Source organism: Argentina anserina, chromosome 3, assembly GCF_933775445.1.
Source record: "Argentina anserina chromosome 3, drPotAnse1.1, whole genome shotgun sequence".
Taxonomy (NCBI): Eukaryota; Viridiplantae; Streptophyta; class Magnoliopsida; order Rosales; family Rosaceae; genus Argentina; species Argentina anserina.
This window is the reverse complement of record NC_065874.1, coordinates 8,913,420-8,933,600: the sequence shown is the minus strand read 5'-3', so window position 1 is coordinate 8,933,600 and position 20,181 is coordinate 8,913,420. Positions and strand designations below refer to the sequence as shown.

The following is a 20,181-nucleotide window of genomic DNA, read 5'->3' as shown; positions in this document are numbered from 1 at the left end:
AAATGTTTGGATGCTCCTAAGACCCCACAATATTTTTCTGGCACCGGAAAACAAAGACTTCACACCAACCAAATGAACCAATCCCACTTAATCCCATCTTACTTAAAACACACTTTGCATATCTCATTAATCTACTCTGAGTCTTTTTCAAGCTTCACATAGATCTCAACCATCTTTGTTTCTCTGCATTTCATTATCGAACCTGCCCCTCTATCCATCTCTTCCTCTCTGTTTTTCCATGTTTTGTTTTCTGTGTTTTTGATAGCTCATGAATTAGAAACCCAAGATATGAAGAAGATCAATTTGCTATTAAGGAAGTGCAAGAGCTTGTCAACCCAGCTAGGGAGATCTTCATCGTATAGCAGTCTGCGGTCCAAATCGACTAGAGAAGATTTATATGATGGCAATAACATCATGCATGAGAATCATCAGCAAACTACTATATTTGTTGGAAGCACCAGAAAGCGTTACGTGATCAGCTCCAAGTACATGAGCCATCCTTTGTTGAATGCTTTAATCGATAAGTCATCAAATAAGCTCTGTAACAATCTAGGAGATGATCGTGACGATGAGAATATCTTGGTGAAATGCGAGGTGGTTCTCTTTGATCACTTGTTATGGATGCTGGAGAATGGAGATCCAAGCTTTGGAGGTACTTCAGAGTCCTTGGAGGAATTGGCTGCACTCTATGTGTTCTAATGCTGGTCGAATAAAATGCATGGGGAACCAGTTAGCTTTGAAACTGCGTCATTTGAAACCTGGTTAATGGTTTGGCATGGTTTCTCTTTACGATGCTATGAATGATTCTCTCTAGTTAGGTCTTCTTTGTCTTTTGTTTCAAGTTCTAAAAAAACAGCTGGAACACGCCGGCGTACATTTACGCCAAAATGGTGCTGTCACATAGCATTGTATTGTTCACATATAGAACTCGATCTAATTCAAAGCGCACACAAATACATTCTCGACTAAACTTCCGTTTAAAGTAAAAAATTTCTCGTTTAGTTAAATTTTGAGAATCTCACAAACACAAAGCTAAACTACTTTGACACTGTCTCGGAGCCGGAAGTTCATACCGACCATGACGGCGAAGGTGGTACCTCCGCCGGAGGTCGGCTTTATACACCACTTCCTGCATATACAACTTCCATGGGACCTAACTGACTAGAACCAAATCGAGCAATAACTGTATAATGCAATGTCACAACCAGAACTGCAATTGTGGGGCGATAGTTACTGATCTAGCATAGTAAGAATTGTACCGACAGACTTCAAGAATCAAAATTGAGTACTGATGTAGATGCATTAGCAGTAGCATTTACGTCGGTGTTTTCCATTTTGGTTTTTCACAGTACAATGCCAATTTCAATCTCGTCAAATTAAGTAGTCACAAGGTAGAACTCAATGACCTTGAAATTGGTTGTTGGTGGGTATGGACGCATAGTTGAGGCTATATATAGCTAATAGTTGTGTTTTAAATTAGTTAGATTGGAGACATAATGTGCTTTGATGGCGGTGGCATTTGTGAGGTATGTCGATTGATCAGTCGGTGATGACTATTTACTCTTTTAGTTGAGTTTTAACTTCTGATGAATGAGGTTATAACTTGATTTGGCTTTGGATAACAACAAGCCTTGAACTATTTTTGGTTTGATTGCCAAGTTACCTACACTACAAATACTGATATTTGGTTTTCATTCCCTCAATTCTCATAAGAAAGTTATAACTATATGGTCTAACGTCTCTAATATGACCTTTAAAAGAAGAAAGATAAGTTAGACTATTTATCACTTATAAAGTTAGATCGTGAATCAGTAAGCCAATGTCGTAAATGTATATATTCGTTTAACATATGATTTATGTACATTGATAATGCTCTCGTAGAATATGATGTTGTGTTATCTAAAAAAGAAAAGAAAAGGAGTTGTTTTTCTCACTCATACAATCATACTCTAATGTCTATACCTGGTTGTTTATGTAAACTGCATTATAGTAAATCGCTTTTTCATAACAATATCAACTATCAAATTATGAAACTACGAACCTCATTTCAATTGTCAAACACAAATCACATACATTCAATCTCTAGAAGAATATTAAGAAAACTATTAAACCCCCAACATACCAAACTCGGTGAAAATGAATCATCCAATATTAAAATCCAATTTTCATTGGGTTATTCAATCACTGTCAAATTCAAATTTTCAAACTTACCATCCCCAACGTAGAATCACCTCCCAACACAAATGAAGACAAACAGAGACCGCTGAAAACGCCGTGACTTCCGAATTGACGAAACTGCCTAAAGGAAGCACATATTAAGCGCGAAGACCAAGGGTCAAAACCGACATTCCCCTTTCTGTCTTAAAACCCGTTGCTTTAAATCAAAGAAGAGCTTCAGAGACTAATGCAGAGCTCCCTTTGAAAACCAGAGAAGAGCTTGAGCTTCGATTCATCCTTGTAGATTCTTCAATGGGGTTCTTCTCCTTCTTCGGCCGCGTCCTCTTCGCCGCCGTCTTCATGCTCTCCGCCTGGCAAGCGTAAGCTCTCCTCCTCTTCTCCTTCTACTCTCTCTCTAACTCAGATCTAACCGGACTAGGGTTTAGTATACTCCAATCTTCGGATTCTCAAGCTTTTCCGGTTTACTTTTTCCGATTTGATTCGGATGTTGTTCTCCGATTTAGATCGTCGAGTCCGATTTCAGATTTCTGCGATTTGGTGCTTAGTGATGTAGATTTGCAGTGGTTCGTGGAATTACGAGACTGCGAAGACTGTTAGATCTTGCATGATTTTACTGAAATTAAGCATTGGAGAAGTTTGAATTGTGCCTGAGGATTAGTAATGGATTTTGTAGTTACTGAGATCTAGTTAATTATGGTGAATTGTTTAATGCGTGGGATTAATGAATCTTTTGTGTGTTTTAAGTAAGGAATCTGGTTTAGAATGAGTTTTCGAATAACTTTGCTGGTGATGAAAGAGTTGGATTTGTTTGCATATGTGTAAAGTGTTGGTGGGGATTTTTTGCTTCGTTGAAACAGTCAAGAGTGTGAACAAACTAAATATTTGTGTTTGTGTGATTTAGATTTGATATAGTGCTATTTAAGGTTAATGAATAGGATTAAGTTTTGGAAGTGGTCGGTTTAGTTTGTTTTTACTAATGACAATTGGCGATATAAAGAATTTTGTAGTACATTTGTAGCGCTTTACTTGGCTATCTTTTATGAATTCTGTTACAAAATAATCTTTGCGCTTGTTTCTTATTATTTATTTGTTGGTGTTGTGTTTGCATAGTTTCAATGAATTGGGTACTGATGGAGGACCTGCTGCAAAGGAGTTGGTACCCAAATTTTCTGTGATCAAAGATCACCTGTCTTCCAAACTGGGGTTTGCCATACCAGATGTAGAGGTAAGTCCTTTTCCTTTATAAAGTTTTTCTCTGCAGACAAATCATTCTTGTTGCTAATGTATAGTGTGGTTTTGATGTGGGAATATTGTATGCAGCCTAGCCTATTAGTTATGACTGTGATAGCTTTTAAAGCACTTGGAGGCATCCTATTTGTACTTAACAGTAACATTGGAGCTCTTCTCTTGGTCAGTAATTACTTCCTTTTGGATTTATGATCACTTCCTTTTCTATGATTGCACTTTTATCAAAGCTATTGGTTGTGATATATCTTTCAAAGTAGCTGATGTTTTTCTTTCTGGTTGTAGATTCTTCAATTGTCATTTACCACTCCCCTCATCTATGATTTCTACAACTTCAGTCCAGACACTCCCAAATTTCATCTGCTGCTGATTGATTTCTTGCAGGTTTGTAACACTAATGCCTATTCCTTTGAGCTGGAAACTTAGTTCTTGTGCTTATTTTTTTTCCGTTTTTCTAATTGCAGCAAGCAGCACTTGTTGGTGCACTCTTTTTCTTCATTGGGATGAAGAACTCTATTACTAAGAGGGGTCAAGTCACCAAGAAGAAGATCCACAAAACCAAAACTGGTTAGACGTATATCGATGAAGCAATAGACTTTGAAGAGGAGCTTAAATCTTAGGATCTCGAAGTGGCTGCTACTCATCAACAGATTGTGGATGTGAACCTTCTTATTATTGCTCATGTAATTTTTGAAGATTTTCATTTTTTAGGATACATTACTTCCATTAACCCTTTTACAGGGTGAAATTTATTGTTACTTCAACAGATGATTGATTGCAGCCTAAGTTTCCTCTGAGGTTTTAAATCTTCCTTACTTAAAATCAATGGTACTTTAATGTAGACAAATCACGTTCCTTTGGAATCGTTGATATTTTGATGGTCTTCACAATTGCTATCGAAGGGGTCAAATTGTCTGTGTTCTTATCAGGTTGCGATAGTATTGTGGGTTCGTATTGGATCAAGGCTAGTTGCGCAGGCTATTCTTTTGTGATATGGATCATGCCAAATCCCCGATTAAACTAGCATGTTTTCTTTTTAGTTATGAGTTTGGTGCGACACAATTTTAAACTTTCAATCAAAAGTAATCAGATCAATATTACTCAGTAAGCAGTATAAGGTATACAGTAAAACACATTAGGGTTCGATCAGCCATGTTGGTTTCAGCATCACCTTCGACGCCATCGACGGAGATCCAAATGTAAAGACCGAGCAAAGCCGTCTAGACCACCATGATTTATCCAAGAGAAAGAGTCTCCGATGCAATCAATAGAGTAAGGCCTTACCGCAGTTACACCCTAGCCACCGCTGAGGAAAAGTTGCAAACGTTTTTTTTTTAACAAGACAATGGCAGGATTATATATACGACTATTTATTGAACAAGAATATCATTAGTGTCCATTGTGAGTAACAAAGTACGATGCACGCTTTGGTGTTTCATTATATAAAAATTAATCTAACATCTTCCAGTTTCACTTCAACTTAGTTATCGGTCTATGGGCGGACAACATAACATAGCCGACCGCTCCATAAATTCCGTAGACACATAGTTTACATTTTCAAATGTAGGTGAGAAGTTTCTACGAAATAAAAGTTGGTTGAAATTTAAGTGTAATGTTTCCGATCAACTAATTAATTAAGAGTGCTTCTATTACACTTGCTGCCTAGAATAATTTATTCAAATGTTAGGCCTCAGTGCGATTCCGTGTGGGAGAGACTATATACATCAGTTGGCAATTTGGCATGTTCTTTCCTCATTTTCACTCAAGACACCAAGACCCTATTTCTTGACTTCATCTCTGCTCTTTCAGGTTTTGATTATTACCAAATCCCAATTGAGATGGAACATGAAACAGCTCTAAGCGACTCAGGGCAGGAGAAGATCCAAGACTGTGATTGTAAGTGGCTTCTAATTCAAAACCTTACTCGCGTATCTCACTCTCAGTCATTTCTGGGTGTTTTTATTGCTGTTTCGTTGCATTCAAACTGTGCCTCTTTGTTCCTTAATGTTCAAAACTGCTTATTCTGTCTATGAAAGTGGGTTGATCTCATCATCTCAAATCGGGTATTTGTCTGTTGCTCTTTTTCGTTGGTATTGAAGTAAAGGTCGGTAATTTCTTACACGCCCGTGTTTAGCTTTGGACATTGGAATCAGTTTGTATGGTATTTCCAGTATTTGATGTTATTATGAGAGTGAATGTCAACTGATAGCCGATTGTGATCATGGATCGATTGTCTTTGCAACTGATGTACGTAGAAATGAAACAGAGAAAAAGTTGCTAGTGTATGAGTTTGGTGATTATGCAATATTTGGAGGTCTAGTTATCCATGTTTGATGACTGAATTGGAGATAAATTTTCTATCTGATATACAGATCAATTTGCTGTCTTTGAATTCTATTTGACATATAAGTCTTAGTTCATGGCCAATTGAGAAACTGGGTTGCTTGCTTAGGGATAGAAACTCTTCTTTTGATAAACAGTTAGTATTTGCTGAAAGAAGCCATGGAGGTGAATGATCAATTTGTTGGATTTTCAATCTGTTTGATAAAGATCAATTTTTGATGTGTGCCTCTTCCTCTATACATATTGTTGCTATGTTTTTAGATTTTTTTTTTCACACAGTAATTAGTCTGCTTATCTTTGGGCTGTGGTGCAGACCAGATTGAGGTGGCAGCAAGTTGCTCACTATCTGATAGTATTTCAGTGTCAAGTGAAGTAAGCATGTCTAAGATCCCACATGATACCATAATAGACATACTCTCTCGACTTCCTGTCAAGTCTATCTGTCGATTTAGGTGTGTGTCAAAGACATGGCTCCATCTGACCTATGAACCGCACTTCGTTGCAACCCACCTCAGCCGACACCAGAAGCAGAAACTTATTCTGAGTTCTAATAAGTCTCTCTTCTCCTTGGACCAAGAAGGACCTATAGATGATGATATGTTACCCTCAGAGCTTGACTATCCTCTCAAGGGCGATTTCAACAATGAGTGGATTCAAATGCTTGGTTCCTGTAATGGTTTGGTCTGCATTATGCCTCAACCAGAAGCATTCTTTGTGTTTAATCCTTCGACTCGGGAGTCCGTGAGAGTACCCCACTGCCCCATGTCAAGCCATGCTGATCACCCAGAGGAGGTGGGTTATGATGTTGATGTACATGGGTTTGGTTATGCTCCTTCTGTCAAGGATTACATGTTCGTTAACATTTATAAGGGCCGCTTTGTGTTCATCTTTTCACTGAGAAACAAATCATGGACAAGAGTTCAAGACTTTCCTTACAAATATCTTTTGAATGATTCAGAGACTCTTCTCAAAGGAGCTGTCCACTGGTTGTGCATGGGCCCTGGTCCCCTCCCTGTAATCGCTGCTCTAGATTTAGCGCAAGGGAAGTTTTCAGGCTTATCCCCACCTGAATCTGTTGTAGATTCTAATAGCTATACACCTGGTGTCTTAAGGGACTGTCTTTGTTTGCTACACCACAATGATCATGAGAGGCAGCGTATATTCTGGATTATGAAAGAGTATGGTGTGAAGGAGTCATGGACCAAGATTTTGATAGCCGAGCCATTTTTCTCTTTGCAGCCATTATGTTACTGGAAGAATACCAAGATTTTGGCGGCAAGAAACCGGAGGAAAATTCTTCTGTTCAATCCGAGGGATGGAACTTGTAAAAATTTATTGGCAAACGGCCTCCAGGTTCCATTCTATGCAGATGTGTATGTGGAGAGTCTTGTTTCTCCCAACTTTCGGCTGAGCTAAATTGCTGTGTTTAAGTTGGCGTATGCTTACCTGCTTCAATGTTTATGCACTAGGTACTTGTCGTATTGCACTAAGCAAAGTTTATACTTGATGGTTAATGAAATTGGTGGCGTTTTGGGTGAAACCTCCAGTTATTTTCTAGGCACTCTCCTCATATATGTTATCATGGTCACACTAATTGTACTATGCATGCGCCTCTGAAGTGTGCCCGTTAATTTGTAATAGCTGTCTGAAATGGAATTTTGATGATGTTAAAATTCACAATCGATTTGCACATACACACACCATTGTGTCCAGGATTTCATCCCAATCAGGTCTTCAAGTATTACTTAATCATTTAGGTTGTACAGACATATATATATATATATATATATATAGAAGAATTACTTAAATCATTTATCGAGTCCAGTAACTGAGATATTTCTAATCAAATTTCACGGTTTAACTTGATGTCTCGATCATCATAGATAATTTTTTTTCAATGAGTAGAAATAAGACAAATCCAGATTGAGCTAAAACCCCATTTACTCATAGAATTAGGTCATATTCTACATTTTCCAAACAAATATAAAGGCCTTTATATTCTGACGTGACACACTGACACAGACAAATATTCTGTTCATACTTCGTAGGCGTCAATGTAAGAATGTAAGATGCTACATTGTTAAAGTGCTCCATCCTCATAGGCTCCTGAGCTTAACTGGAACCACTGTTTCCTTTATAAATTTCTTTTCTTGGTGCAAGTTCTAGGAGCCAAAATAGTGAAATCATTTTTGGTTAAATGACAAATGACAGGGACAGCTTTCAAAACCATTGCAGCACTTTTGCTTTTTTGGGTCTTATTAATTTAGCTCACACACCCCTACAGAATACAGTATTTCCCACCAGACTCTCTGCCCCATAAACTCATTAAAATAAGAGCACAAAGCTGCTTGCTTACTTTACTCAATTGTTAATTTTAAGCACTCTGCATTTCTGCAGTGGAAAATCCCAGGAGCTTTTTCTTGGTCAGATTAAGCTGAATTCGCTATCTGGGTTGGTTTTGCTTTGAGTTGCTCACAGTGTCACAGTGTGTGAGGTTCTTGTAAAAGGGCCTACATAACTTTATATTGTTCTGCCCCCATCTCTACCACTATTGATCAGTGCGTTATCTTCTTTGAACTCATTTCTCAAGTGTTTGTTTTTGTTCAAGCTGTTTTCATATGATTGTGATTCTAGTTCTGTTCATCTGAAAAAGGTTTCCTTTTCTTGTGTCTGCTAAACTTGTTTTTTAGTTCTTGACACATGAGTACATAGTTCTATGTTGCTCTTGGCCTTGTGAATGTGGATTTGATTTAAGTTTCTGGTAATTGTAGTTGTATTTAGATTACTGTGAACTGATTGGAAGTCAGTGTTTGTAGTTAATTTGAAGACTGAAACTTTGATCATAAAGCAAGTTCCTTTATCAGTTTCCATGGCTTCTGGTATGTTTGGTTGGTAAGACATAAAAGGAAAATGAGATGCAGATGATTTTTCCATATTTCAACAGTGAATGTCACAGTGAATTTTGGTAAAGATGGTTTTTTTAGAGCTTGAAAGCAGTAGATTATGATTTGGATTGTTTTACTCTTCATTTCTTCCATTACTAGTGGCTAAACATTGGTGGGTAGATTCGGTAGAATAATCATTCCTTTTGAAAAATGAAGACTTCTTTTTGGATATTTATGTTATGATCATCACTCTGGATGATGTCAAAAAGTTGTTTTAGTGCAGTAATTTGTTTTATGTGTAGTGGAAAACATCATAAATACAAATTATGTTAATTTTATGAATAATGGCCCTGCTGTTACTGCAGGATGATGTTTCTTAGTTCTCTGTCTCACTTTTTGCTGTTCATCCTTAAGGAAGTCATGGTATACCTTCATGTCTTATTCTGTGGAGGGTCTTTACTGTGTAATGTGTATTCATAGTCGGGATTGTGTGGTCTACCCTATTGATCATCATGTCGGATACCTGTCTTATATTGTCAATTGCATTGCTGCAACAGGTGTAATACATTGTATTACATTAGCTTACTCAGTCAGTTTAACTGAAGATTATATTTGCTGGAATGAGAAGTTTCCTAGTCTTTCTTATAACTCCCTCGAACTGTAAACTATCAATCATATCAGAATTACTTTAATAATTATCAGCTTCATTGCAATCTTTTTTATGAGGAAATCATACAAGCATTTCTATTGCTATTTGCTCCAAATTTACTACCTTTTGTTTTTGGTGTCAATCTGATATTCTTTCTTCAATATTTATTTATTTATTTATTTTTATATAATTTATATTAGTAGCTTAGTATTGATCTCCTTCTGTTATTTCATTATGCTTTCATGTTAGGCGAACTAAAAAGATGGATCGGAGTAGATTTAATATGAGGATGCGTTGTTCTGGTTCAACACCATCAGAAGAGTCAGCTTTGGATCTTGAGAGAACCTGTTGCAGTCATTCTAATTTTCCTTCCTTAAGTCCACCAACCCTTCAACCCTATGCATCAGCTGGACAGCATTGTGAGACTAGTGCTGCATACTTCTCGTGGCCTACTTCAAGTCGATTGAATGATGCAGCTGAAGAGAGGGCAAACTATTTCACTAATCTGCAGAAAGGTGTCCTCCCTGAAACTCTTGGTCATTTGCCGAAAGGACAGCAAGCGACTACATTGCTTGAACTGATGACTATAAGGGCATTTCATAGCAAGATTTTGCGGTGTTACAGTCTTGGAACAGCAATTGGCTTTCGCATTCGACGGGGTGTGTTAACTGACATACCAGCTATCCTTGTCTTTGTTTCAAGAAAAGTTCACAAGCAATGGCTTAGCCCAATACAATGTCTACCCACTGCTCTAGAGGTCAGGAAAAAGTGATAGTACTGATTTGATTCTTCATTCTTGTTTTGCTGAAGAATTATTTTGTAGAGGTTACTGATACTTTCCACCTGGTTTTCTCCTTTTCTCTTAATCAGGGCCCTGGAGGAGTATGGTGTGATGTGGATGTGGTAGAATTCTCGTATTTTGGTGCACCTGAGCCTGCTCCAAAAGAACAATTGTACACCGAAATTGTAGATGACTTACGTGGAGGTGATCCATGCATTGGCTCAGGTTCCCAGGTATTGCTAGTTTAACTTTCTTTTTTTACTAGCTTCTATGTATTAAATTATAGATGTGGAATTTAGGAATGCACTTGTTTGTTTGCTTGTTGTTTTCGTGTGGAGTTGTTAATAGATTATATTCAGTAAGTTGTTTAAAGTTTATAGCCTTGATTCAGTTTCATTCGCATATCATGTGTACCATCTCTTTGGTCAGTGTCTTGATTCCAATAAGCCAAATTAGTGTCTTTTTGGGTTAAGTCAAAAGCTGCTGCTGCAAGAGCCATTGTTGTTTTCCTAGTAAGATAATTGTCGACTTGCCTGCTTATGTTTACTACTTGAGTAATTCCATGTCTGATTCTGTATACTCTCCAAGTATCATAAATTCAGAATGATGGTAATAGCACCGGCTCTTTTGCTTGTATTCAGGTGGCAAGCCAGGAAACATACGGGACTTTGGGTGCTATAGTTAAAAGCCAAACAGGGAACATACAAGTTGGTTTTCTCACAAATCGCCATGTTGCAGTTGACTTAGATTACCCAAATCAGAAAATGTTTCATCCCCTGCCTCCGTCACTTGGACCCGGTGTGTACCTTGGTGCTGTGGAGAGAGCTACCTCATTTATCACAGATGAGCTATGGTATGGCATTTTTGCTGGAATTAACCCAGGTAATGAGGATTCGAATGTTGGTTATATGGCATTCAATGTATTTGGAGCTTAACTTTGTTTCTCTATCCATTTTTTAATGGATCAAACTCTAGTTAAAAAATAAAAAACCACAGTTTCATGGCTATTGCGTGATTGTGCGCGCGCGCGCGCGTGATAAGATGCATCGCTGCTCATGCCTCTTGGGTCTTGAGAAATGATGTTAAGTACGTTGACTTGTAAATATTAGGTAACTGCATATTTAAGATGATAAGATGTGGTTAAATCGTCGGTTATCAACATGAAAAATGTTTTTAATGCAACTTTTGGTTTTTATGTCACCCTTTTCCTTCCTCGCTATGTGTAAGATCCCTCCAAAAAACCAAGCTGATGAAAGAGCAATTCATATTCATATCTGTCGTTTATCTAATTGCAGAGACATTTGTAAGAGCAGATGGCGCATTCATCCCTTTTTCTGATGATTTTGACATGTGTACTGTAACTACATCTGTGAAAGGTGTAGGAGAAATTGGTGATGTTAAGATAATAGACTTGCAGTCTCCAATCAGTACTCTTATTGGGAAGCATGTGATGAAGGTTGGGAGAAGTTCTGGCTTGACAGCGGGAACTGTATTGGCTTATGCCCTTGAGTACAATGATGAGAAAGGCATATGCTTCTTGACTGATTTTCTTGTTGTTGGGGAGAACCAGCAGACGTTTGACCTTGAAGGAGACAGTGGAAGCCTCATAACACTAAAAGGTGAGAATGGTGAGAAGCCACGACCAATTGGTATCATATGGGGTGGGACTGCAAACCGAGGCCGTCTTAAATTAAAAATTGGTCAACCTCCTGAGAATTGGACTAGTGGAGTTGATCTTGGGCGTCTTCTCAATCTCCTTGAACTTGACCTCATCACCACTGATGAAGGGCTAAAAGGTTGGTGAATATTGCTATATTTTTGCCTGGTCACTATGTATTGCATCTTCTTTGATATTCTTCACCCACGATCCTTGAATGAACTTACTTGGACAATTGCATGTAGTGCATCGACTAGAAGTCTAGAACAAACATAATATGAATAATTTATAATATCATCTTATTAGTCTTTCACTTCACGCATTATTTCATGTAAAATCTGCACACACAAACGTGCAGACTGAGAGTGCCCTTGGCTTCATACATTTCTGTGAAAATGCTTCATGCAGTGGCCGTACAAGAACAAAGGAGCGTGTCAGCAACTGCAATTGGATCCACTGTCGGTGACTCATCACCTCCTGATGGGTTGCTTCCAAAGGAAGGGCCTGAGGAGAAGTTTGAGTCACTAGGTCTCCAAATCCAGCGTATCCCTTTAGAAGTTGAACCAGGAAGCCTACCTATGAGTCCATCATTAGTGGAAACAGAGTTCCATCTAGAAGATGGGATCAAGGCAGTTCCTAGTGTTGAACACCAATTCATACCAAGCTTCATAAGAGGTTCTCCACTACATAAAATGAATAAGATGGGTAGAACAATTTCTGAGAATCTCTCCTCATTGAGGAATGGCTGCGATGAAGATATTTGCTTTTCACTGCAGTTGGGGGACAATGAGGCCAAAAGAAGACGTTCAGATACTTCAACCAGTACTGTAGAACCAAAATGAACATGTTTTTTGTTTTTGGATAAAAAAAATTAACATGCTTGAGATTTGAGACCTCCGGATTTATGCTTGGGGAACCAACCAAACTAATATTCGTAAGTTAAATTGGTTATAGAGCTTCTTTGATGTCTGATGGATGGATAAAAAAAGTTAACATGCTTGAGATTTGAGACCTCCGGATTTATGCTTGGGGAACCAACCAAACTAATATTCGTAAGTTAAATTGGTTATAGAGCTTCTTTGATGTCTGATGGAGTTTGGCTCCATAGATTTTCGAAGTCGATATCTGTAATCTTGTTGTAGAGCAATTGTAATCCAGCTGCCGTGTTAAGTCTTTCGGATTTTAGGCTGGGGATTTGAATCCAAGGATACTAGGAGATATACACAATCTCAATGACCCTCATATTAATCTAGCTTCCAATTACTTGTTCTTTATGTCTCCCTTTTCTTGTAATCTTGTTCTTCCCTTCGTCCCGAACTGTAAGGCCTAAGCCCTAATGCAGTCCTGCGACGTGATTGATTGCTCATGGTGCAGCATTCAAATGCTCTCCTCGAAGTCTAACAGAAATACCATCGACATCTAGAGACTAGAGACCTCTTTCTAACAATGATGACGCCTTTGGGGTAGCGCATTTTATTTCTCTTTTTCTATTGATATTACACGGCATCCTCACTAGCCCAAGGTTAACTCCAAGTCTCCAACTATCCACCTGTCTCATCTGTACATATAATTCATGCAAACAATTACTAAATGGCGTAGTAACCCTAACTGGAGGAAGTCGTCAATAACGACACTACGAGACCCTTACTATGTTTGGCTCGTGGTTTAGCTCTCCTTGTTTCCACAGTCCTTGCATTTCTTGGTGTAGTAATCGAAGTGCGTCGTCAATAACAGCGTACCTGGTCAAGTGACGAGCACCGTCTTCTCTCACTCTATTTGACTGTCTCAATCCTCCATTGCTTTACCTCTCGCTGAGACGTTGTTTTGATCCTACGTCTTCGTTTTGCTTGTAGTACAAGTGCATGCAATGGCGGAAACCGACCTATCTGAAGATGTTTTGATGGATATTTTGTGTTGGCTGCCGGTGAAATCAGGGGCGGACCTACGTGTAGTGGTAGGTGGACTCAAGTCCACCCGAAATTGTTCTGATAAAAATTTTCCATACCCCAATTTAGATGTTTGAGTTGTTAGTAAGCTTGGTTAACTGACATGATTTGCATTTGAGCAACCCAAGTTCGATTTTAATTTTCAGTAATTTTGTTTTTATCTTTTTCCTACTTTTTTTAGGTGGATTTCTTATTATAAATATCATTTTTCTTACATTCTCTCAATACAAACCCAATTTAATTCGATTTCAATTTGCAACAACTTCGTTTTTTTCTTTTTACTACTTCATTTTGGGTGGATTTCTTGTTATAAATATCATTTTCTTACATTCTCTCAATACAAACCCAATAGGAGTCAAGGACTTGAGGAGTGTACGATTTTGAATCTTTTTAGTCTATTTGACATTATTCTTGTCTAATTTTTTTGATCACTTCAATTAGAAGAAAAATTTCTAAGTCCACCCTAACTCTAAATCCTGGGTCCGCCACTGGGTGAAATCCTTGATCCGATTCACCTCCGTTTCCAAACGATGGCGTTCCATCATATTGTCAGACCCCAAGTTCGCTACATCTCAATTCAAAGCAGCTCGTCAGCGGAACACCGTCTGTCGCAGACTGATCTTCTCCACTGACGGCCCTCAACTTGAATGCCTAAACTTGGATGATCCTCCGCCGTGCGGCAGAAAGCTCACTTTCCCATTCGAGCAACCGACGAGTTCCGATGAGGAACCGGCGAGCTCTGATGAGGAACCGGAGGACTCTTATGTCAGGCTACTCGGCTCCTGCAATGGGTTGGTGTTCATAGCATTTAATGACTCTTACTTCTACATCTGGAACCCATCAACTCGATTCTTCATGCAGTTCCCTAAGCCAGTTTTCTTGTACGGTAAACATCTAGCTTTTTATGGTGTTGGTCCGTTGGATATCTGTCTGCCACCGACGACTACATAGTTTTCGCAGCCTCGTACGACTTGGATGCAGAGATGGAAGAGATTAAGATGTTCTCGTTGCGAGCTCACCTTTGGAAAGCAATCCAAAACCCTGATATCGATGAAATTTATAATCGGGGAACACTTTTGAATGAGGCACTTCATTGGGTAAAGCTGCAACCTGAAATTATCGTTTTTGATTTAGCACAGGAGGAGTTCAAGACAATGAGTCTGCCTGATATTGCTCAACGTCGATGTGACCAAAAGTATCGCAATCTTGGGGTTTCTGGGGGTTACCTGTGTATAACTAGTTGTCTGAAAGATGAAGAGGATTATGGCTCTGTTGATTTATGGGTCATGAGAGAATATGGCGTCTATGAATCGTGGACTAACTATGCTTATTCTTCCGCCGACCGCCTAGGCCTGTACGGCTGTACTTGCGTTTCTTGGTTATGGAAAACTGTACAGTTGCCGTAAAAAAGAGTGGGGAGCAAACCAGGATTTTGTTGGTAAAGATTGATCACGAACAAGAAAAGGAAGTTGGCATGTATATGAATCAAGGCTACTGGCATTACGGATTTGACATGATTCCACATGAAGAGAGTCTACTTGCATCCAGACATCAAGTTCTCAGTAACTGATCGTTATATTATAACTTATATGAAGTTATAGCTTGTGTGGTGCCATGCTTAGTTTGATATTGAGATCTCAGCAAAATAAGTTGTAAGTAACATCATGAGTTGATCTATGCTACGTTTCTGCAAGTTTTTTTTTTTTTCATAAGATGCTTATTTGGGCTACAGATGTACAACAAAAATAATGAGCAATAACCACATAATGTGCGTAGTCTAGGCCTCTTTTGGTTTACGGAAAGGAAAGTAATGCATTTGGATCTCCATTTTTTTCCTAAATAGTTTTGATTTAGTCAATGTATATGAAATTATCAAAAAACATATAACAATAAAAATACAAGAATGGAAATAATTCTTTACTTATCTATTATAAAATACAAATGTAAATAATTATCATTTATATTTATTGCTAGACAATTCAAAATGGGATATTAAATTGCATTAAATGATTTAGTTGATTACCTTCTTTTTTTATAAACATTATTAGTCAAAAATTTAATGTAGTTGATAAACATGAAATTGAATATGACCGATTTAATGTATAAACTATATAACTATCAAGAATTTCTCATAAACTTCGATTTGAGCAAAAAAAAACTCGTTCATTAGATATTAGAAGATTTCATATATGTTGATGAACAAAACTCGTTAATTAATTGTTAAAATATTTCATATATGTTGATGTACTATCAATGAATAAAAAATATAGTTTACCAATTTATTATGAATTTAGAAAACGAGTGGAAGAGTGATTGAATTAATTCGAGAAGATAGTTTGTGTGATTATTATGCATTTTTCGAGTTGTATATAATAAATGATTTTAAAATATAGTAGGAAAAAAATTCATAGATAGTAGTATGATTTGATATATTAAATTCGATAATGAGCATTTTAGGAAAATTTTGGAGGTCTAAATAGTATTTTAGGTATATAAAAGCAAAATGAAAGATATACTAAGTATGTATGTCTAAATACAGTTTTTGAAGGTATGAATAAAAGCTTCATTTTTGGTATTTCCCATAGAGAGGGAAAAAGAAAGGAAATTTCAACATTTTACATTGTGGTGTTTTGTAATATAAGGAAAATCAACAAAAAAGTTGTTATATAATGTAATAAAATAATAGATTATGAGTAATAAATGAAAGGAAAGAAAGTCGAAAAGTGATTATATTGGATTTTGGATGAAACTAGTTTTCTTCCTTTGTTCCCTTCCATCACGAAAGCAATTCCTCTCTTGTTGCATCACAAACGTAGGAATGAAACAGTTAACTATAAATCAATAACCGTTAACAACGATTTGATGTAAAATGAATAGCATGCTGACCATAGAAAAGAATAGCAAGCTTCAATGTATAGTACTTTGTAGAGGCGTGCACGGTGCGGTGCGGGTTTGAGGCAAAACCTAATCCAACCCATTTTAAACGGTATTATTTTGCAAATCAGATCTAGTATTCGGTTTGGTCAAACCATTTATTTGGTAAATCACATTTCTAATGCGGTTTTCGGTGCAGTTTCTGATAAACCATTTGTTTCCACATATCAAATTGAAATAAAATAAAGTCATCAAGTCTCTAAATAATATTATAAATTAAAATACTAACCACGTTTTGAAGGCACAAATCTTTAAATAATACTACATAATAATGTCTATTAAGTCTTCAAATAAATTACGAGATAAAAATAAAGCGAGAAAGAAAGACGAAACGGTAAAAATATATATAATTTAGTCAATTTAGAATAAATCTTGGCAATTTTGCGACTTAGAGCCTTAGAGATAATGTGTTGTTACTATTTAGGGTATTAGTGTATTACTATATTATCATGTTATTGTTAAATATATAATAAAATAATTATTTATTTTAAACTCGTACAGTTTGGTTTTACCGGTTTGGAAAATGTATAATCCAAATCCAATCCAATCCATTTATAAGTGGTTTCGTATTCTTACAATCCTAATCCAATCCACATAAAGCGGTGCGGTCCGCTATCCGGCTTAAACCAGTGCGATACCGCATTTCCGGTAAAAAATACACATCCCTAGTACAATGCAAGGTTCAAAATCTCCCAAATATTTTTTCTGATATCTCTATTAAAACAAACGTTATATTTTAGGGGTAAATATCTTATTTTTTCCTGCATCTGTGATATTTCTCCGATAACATAAAATATCTCCGATATTTAAGATATATCCAATATATCTTCGATATTTTAGAGAAATATTTGAAAAATTTCACTTAAATTTTTTTATCTCAACTTAAAGATGTCTCGGACTCTCAGAGAGAAGTTTTTAATTAATTAATTAATCACCTCAAGCCTCGAGGGATATAAAAAATAAGACCAGAAGAGTAGTCCCTCAATCAGCTAATTTTTTCATTTTTCATAAAAGATATCCGGATGAGGAGCGAATGTTCAAGTCTTAACTCTTAAGAGTCAAGCCATATTAGTGACAAGTACTCTCTTTGACCTTGAGAAAATTTAAAATAAAAGGGTCACAGAGTAGTCCCATGAAAATCATAAGAGGATATCCAGTATTCCAAATAAAGAGTGAGCTTTCGAGTAATTTTAGGTAGAGGATTTGAGCAGTTTACTTGTGAAAGTAATTTTTATCATACTACCCAAGATGAGGTCATGGATTTAGAGCAGGTAGTCATGGTGTGCAACAACATAATAGGTGCAGGAGGAGGACAAGATGAGTCATTGATGATCAAAGTATTCCATTTGTTGTTACTTCAGTTGTCTTAAGTTTTGATTCATCAGTTCATGCACTAAACACAGTGAGATGTCAAACAAATCACATGAAGTCAATTATCAATATGGTTATCCTATTTACGATTATGTTCAGTATGAAGAAGTATATGATCAATCATTGAGTTCATCTATATCCCATTCTCGGAGAAACAGTCGGCAGCTCGAAAAAGATATATTACTATCATGTTAACTATTACAATTTGTACTAGATGACTCGTATGTCTTAAGTAGAGTATTGTAGTTTTGTTGACCAACGTGCGTATTTTCAAATACATAATTGAAAAGTTAAGATATGTCTTAAGTAGAGTCTCTTTCTGGTATTAGATAAAATTAAAAATTGTATATGTTTATACACAATTTAATAATAAATAAATAATATGAACGATATTTATTTTAAATATTCTCGATATACTCGATTCTTTTTAAAACATAATAAATATTGTGAACCTTGGTACTATGTGCGCAAACTTTTATCGCATGTAATAATAAGAAAATGCATAATCTTTCAGGATGAAGTAATTGTGTATTATTGAATGATATGGGGGCCTATATATAGGCATTACAAAACCACAATCCCGTAGGATTCGGAGTCATAATCTATTACGGAGATGCTAATATATCTCATAAAAGGAAACCTATTAGGCTAAGACACACATAAGGGTAGAATAATAATTCTCCCGGAACACTCCCCCTTGTGTCGCATGCCTAGGTTGCATGGTGCACATATCGTTGACTCGGTAAAAACCTTGTCAAGCAAAATAAAAACCTCTTGGGTAAAAACAAAAGCTTGATCGAAGGGAAAAACAGCACAACGCACCGTCTACATTTGATAGCATCATGTGAGGTAGACTCCCCCTGAAGTTTACGAAACAACTCCCCCTGATTAGTGCCATAATCATGGAGTACAAAGAACAACGTACACAACATTCATTACATGCTTCTCAAACGTAGTATTGGGCTAATGATTAACCATTAATCTAGCCACACATCCTTAGATCATACATGCTATACTTAGCCAACCTTAGATCTTAGGAAACAAGATTGCATAACAACTCAACACAAGAGTTTGCAATGAAAATCAGATTCTCGGGTAGAATGACCTTCACTCACTTAAACGGCCATAACTTCTTCGTCAATATAGTTATCAGTGAACCGTAAAATGTTCTGAAAAGTAGACACTCGTGGCTTTCCAGTGACATAAGGTTCACAACCTCATCTGATCGGAGCAGTTCACAATGCTCTATCGAAGTTGATTGACTTGCAAATTTCCGGACATGACTGTCCTACTTTGCTAAAATGGCCATAACTCACTCAATATGATAGCTATGAACGAAAGGTTGATGTCCCTGGAAAGTAGACACATATACCTTTCCAAAGTACCAATTTCACCATATTTCATCAAGCGAGCTGTCATGTAGGTCTCGTTGAAGTTGACCTACGAAACTGGACAGATTCTGATTTGTCAAATTTAATGTGTCTTTCGCGAAAAGAATGGCGGAATGGACCAATGAAGGACTGATTTTGGTCCAAGATGGAACCGTACGCATCCTCTACGCTACCAGTGTCGACTGCTACACCAAGGCGTACGTTGATGTTGCTGGAGCTGCTGGCGGCGTTGGTGTGGATAGGATTTGTGTTGGTTCACTAAGTGTAGAACTAAACCCATGTCAAAGAAGCAATGCAAGTCCAATGACAATGCATAGGCGCATAGTTAATCACGTCATAATGAAAGCAATAGTGTCCCAACAACACTAGCATGTATGAATGTATAGCTCATTGAATCTCTTCATCATCTATACTTAGACGGAATAGAGAATCAAGAATTAGCTTCATATGAACACATATGGGTATGAGTTCCTTCAACCGATTGTACTACGTTCTCTCGAACGTCGCAATCTGATTACATAAGTTCTCCGTGGTCTGGAGGCATTTAAAGTCCCTCGGGCACTCTCATATATGCTTCAAGATCTCTTTACAGATATTCTATGACCACTATCATATGCTGCAAATCAGTTTTCATGGACACTACTACTGATCAAGTAGCGAAAAGAAATTATGTCCATAACGAGGGAATATAACTCATCGTAGTCAATACTAGGATAATGAGACAATCTTTGCGCCATAAGTCCTGCATATATTGCAGGACTTCATCTTTCTCATTACACTTACGAACAACGGCCAACATAA

At 37.1% G+C, this 20,181-nt stretch overlaps 4 protein-coding genes and 1 pseudogene across 5 annotated transcripts; all 5 read left to right on the top strand.

Moving 5' to 3' along the window:
• The first annotated feature begins 205 nt into the window (after positions 1–205).
• On the top strand, positions 206–854 carry LOC126788791 (auxin-responsive protein SAUR78). The gene has a single exon (XM_050514802.1). It carries the CDS (start codon positions 289–291, stop codon positions 697–699), a length of 411 nt encoding a protein of 136 aa, XP_050370759.1. The 5' UTR covers positions 206–288; the 3' UTR covers positions 700–854.
• A 1,555-nt stretch (positions 855–2,409) lies between these two features.
• On the top strand, positions 2,410–4,317 carry LOC126788246 (uncharacterized). The gene is made up of 5 exons (XM_050514216.1): positions 2,410–2,537; positions 3,289–3,403; positions 3,499–3,588; positions 3,709–3,807; positions 3,888–4,317. Exons 1-5 carry the CDS (start codon positions 2,470–2,472, stop codon positions 3,993–3,995), a joined length of 480 nt encoding a protein of 159 aa, XP_050370173.1. The 5' UTR covers positions 2,410–2,469; the 3' UTR covers positions 3,996–4,317.
• An 863-nt stretch (positions 4,318–5,180) lies between these two features.
• LOC126787872 (F-box/kelch-repeat protein At3g06240-like) lies at positions 5,181–7,247 on the top strand. The gene is made up of 2 exons (XM_050513781.1): positions 5,181–5,319; positions 6,080–7,247. Exons 1-2 carry the CDS (start codon positions 5,262–5,264, stop codon positions 7,180–7,182), a joined length of 1,161 nt encoding a protein of 386 aa, XP_050369738.1. The 5' UTR covers positions 5,181–5,261; the 3' UTR covers positions 7,183–7,247.
• Positions 7,248–8,139: 892 nt separating this feature from the next.
• LOC126788874 (protein NARROW LEAF 1) lies at positions 8,140–12,631 on the top strand. Of its 2 annotated transcripts, none has more exons than XM_050514885.1 (6): positions 8,140–8,324; positions 9,550–10,057; positions 10,171–10,314; positions 10,723–10,963; positions 11,377–11,877; positions 12,147–12,631. In XM_050514885.1, the coding sequence occupies exons 2-6, from the start codon at positions 9,563–9,565 to the stop codon at positions 12,578–12,580; spliced, it is 1,815 nt and encodes a 604-aa protein (XP_050370842.1). In that variant the 5' UTR covers positions 8,140–8,324; positions 9,550–9,562; the 3' UTR covers positions 12,581–12,631. The 2 variants fall into 2 exon arrangements, with proteins under 2 accessions (XP_050370842.1, XP_050370843.1); XM_050514886.1 differs by lacking the exon at positions 8,140–8,324 and adding an exon at positions 9,001–9,074.
• A 974-nt stretch (positions 12,632–13,605) lies between these two features.
• On the top strand, positions 13,606–15,090 carry LOC126789392 (F-box/kelch-repeat protein At3g06240-like; annotated as a pseudogene).
• Positions 15,091–20,181: the final 5,091 nt, after the last annotated feature.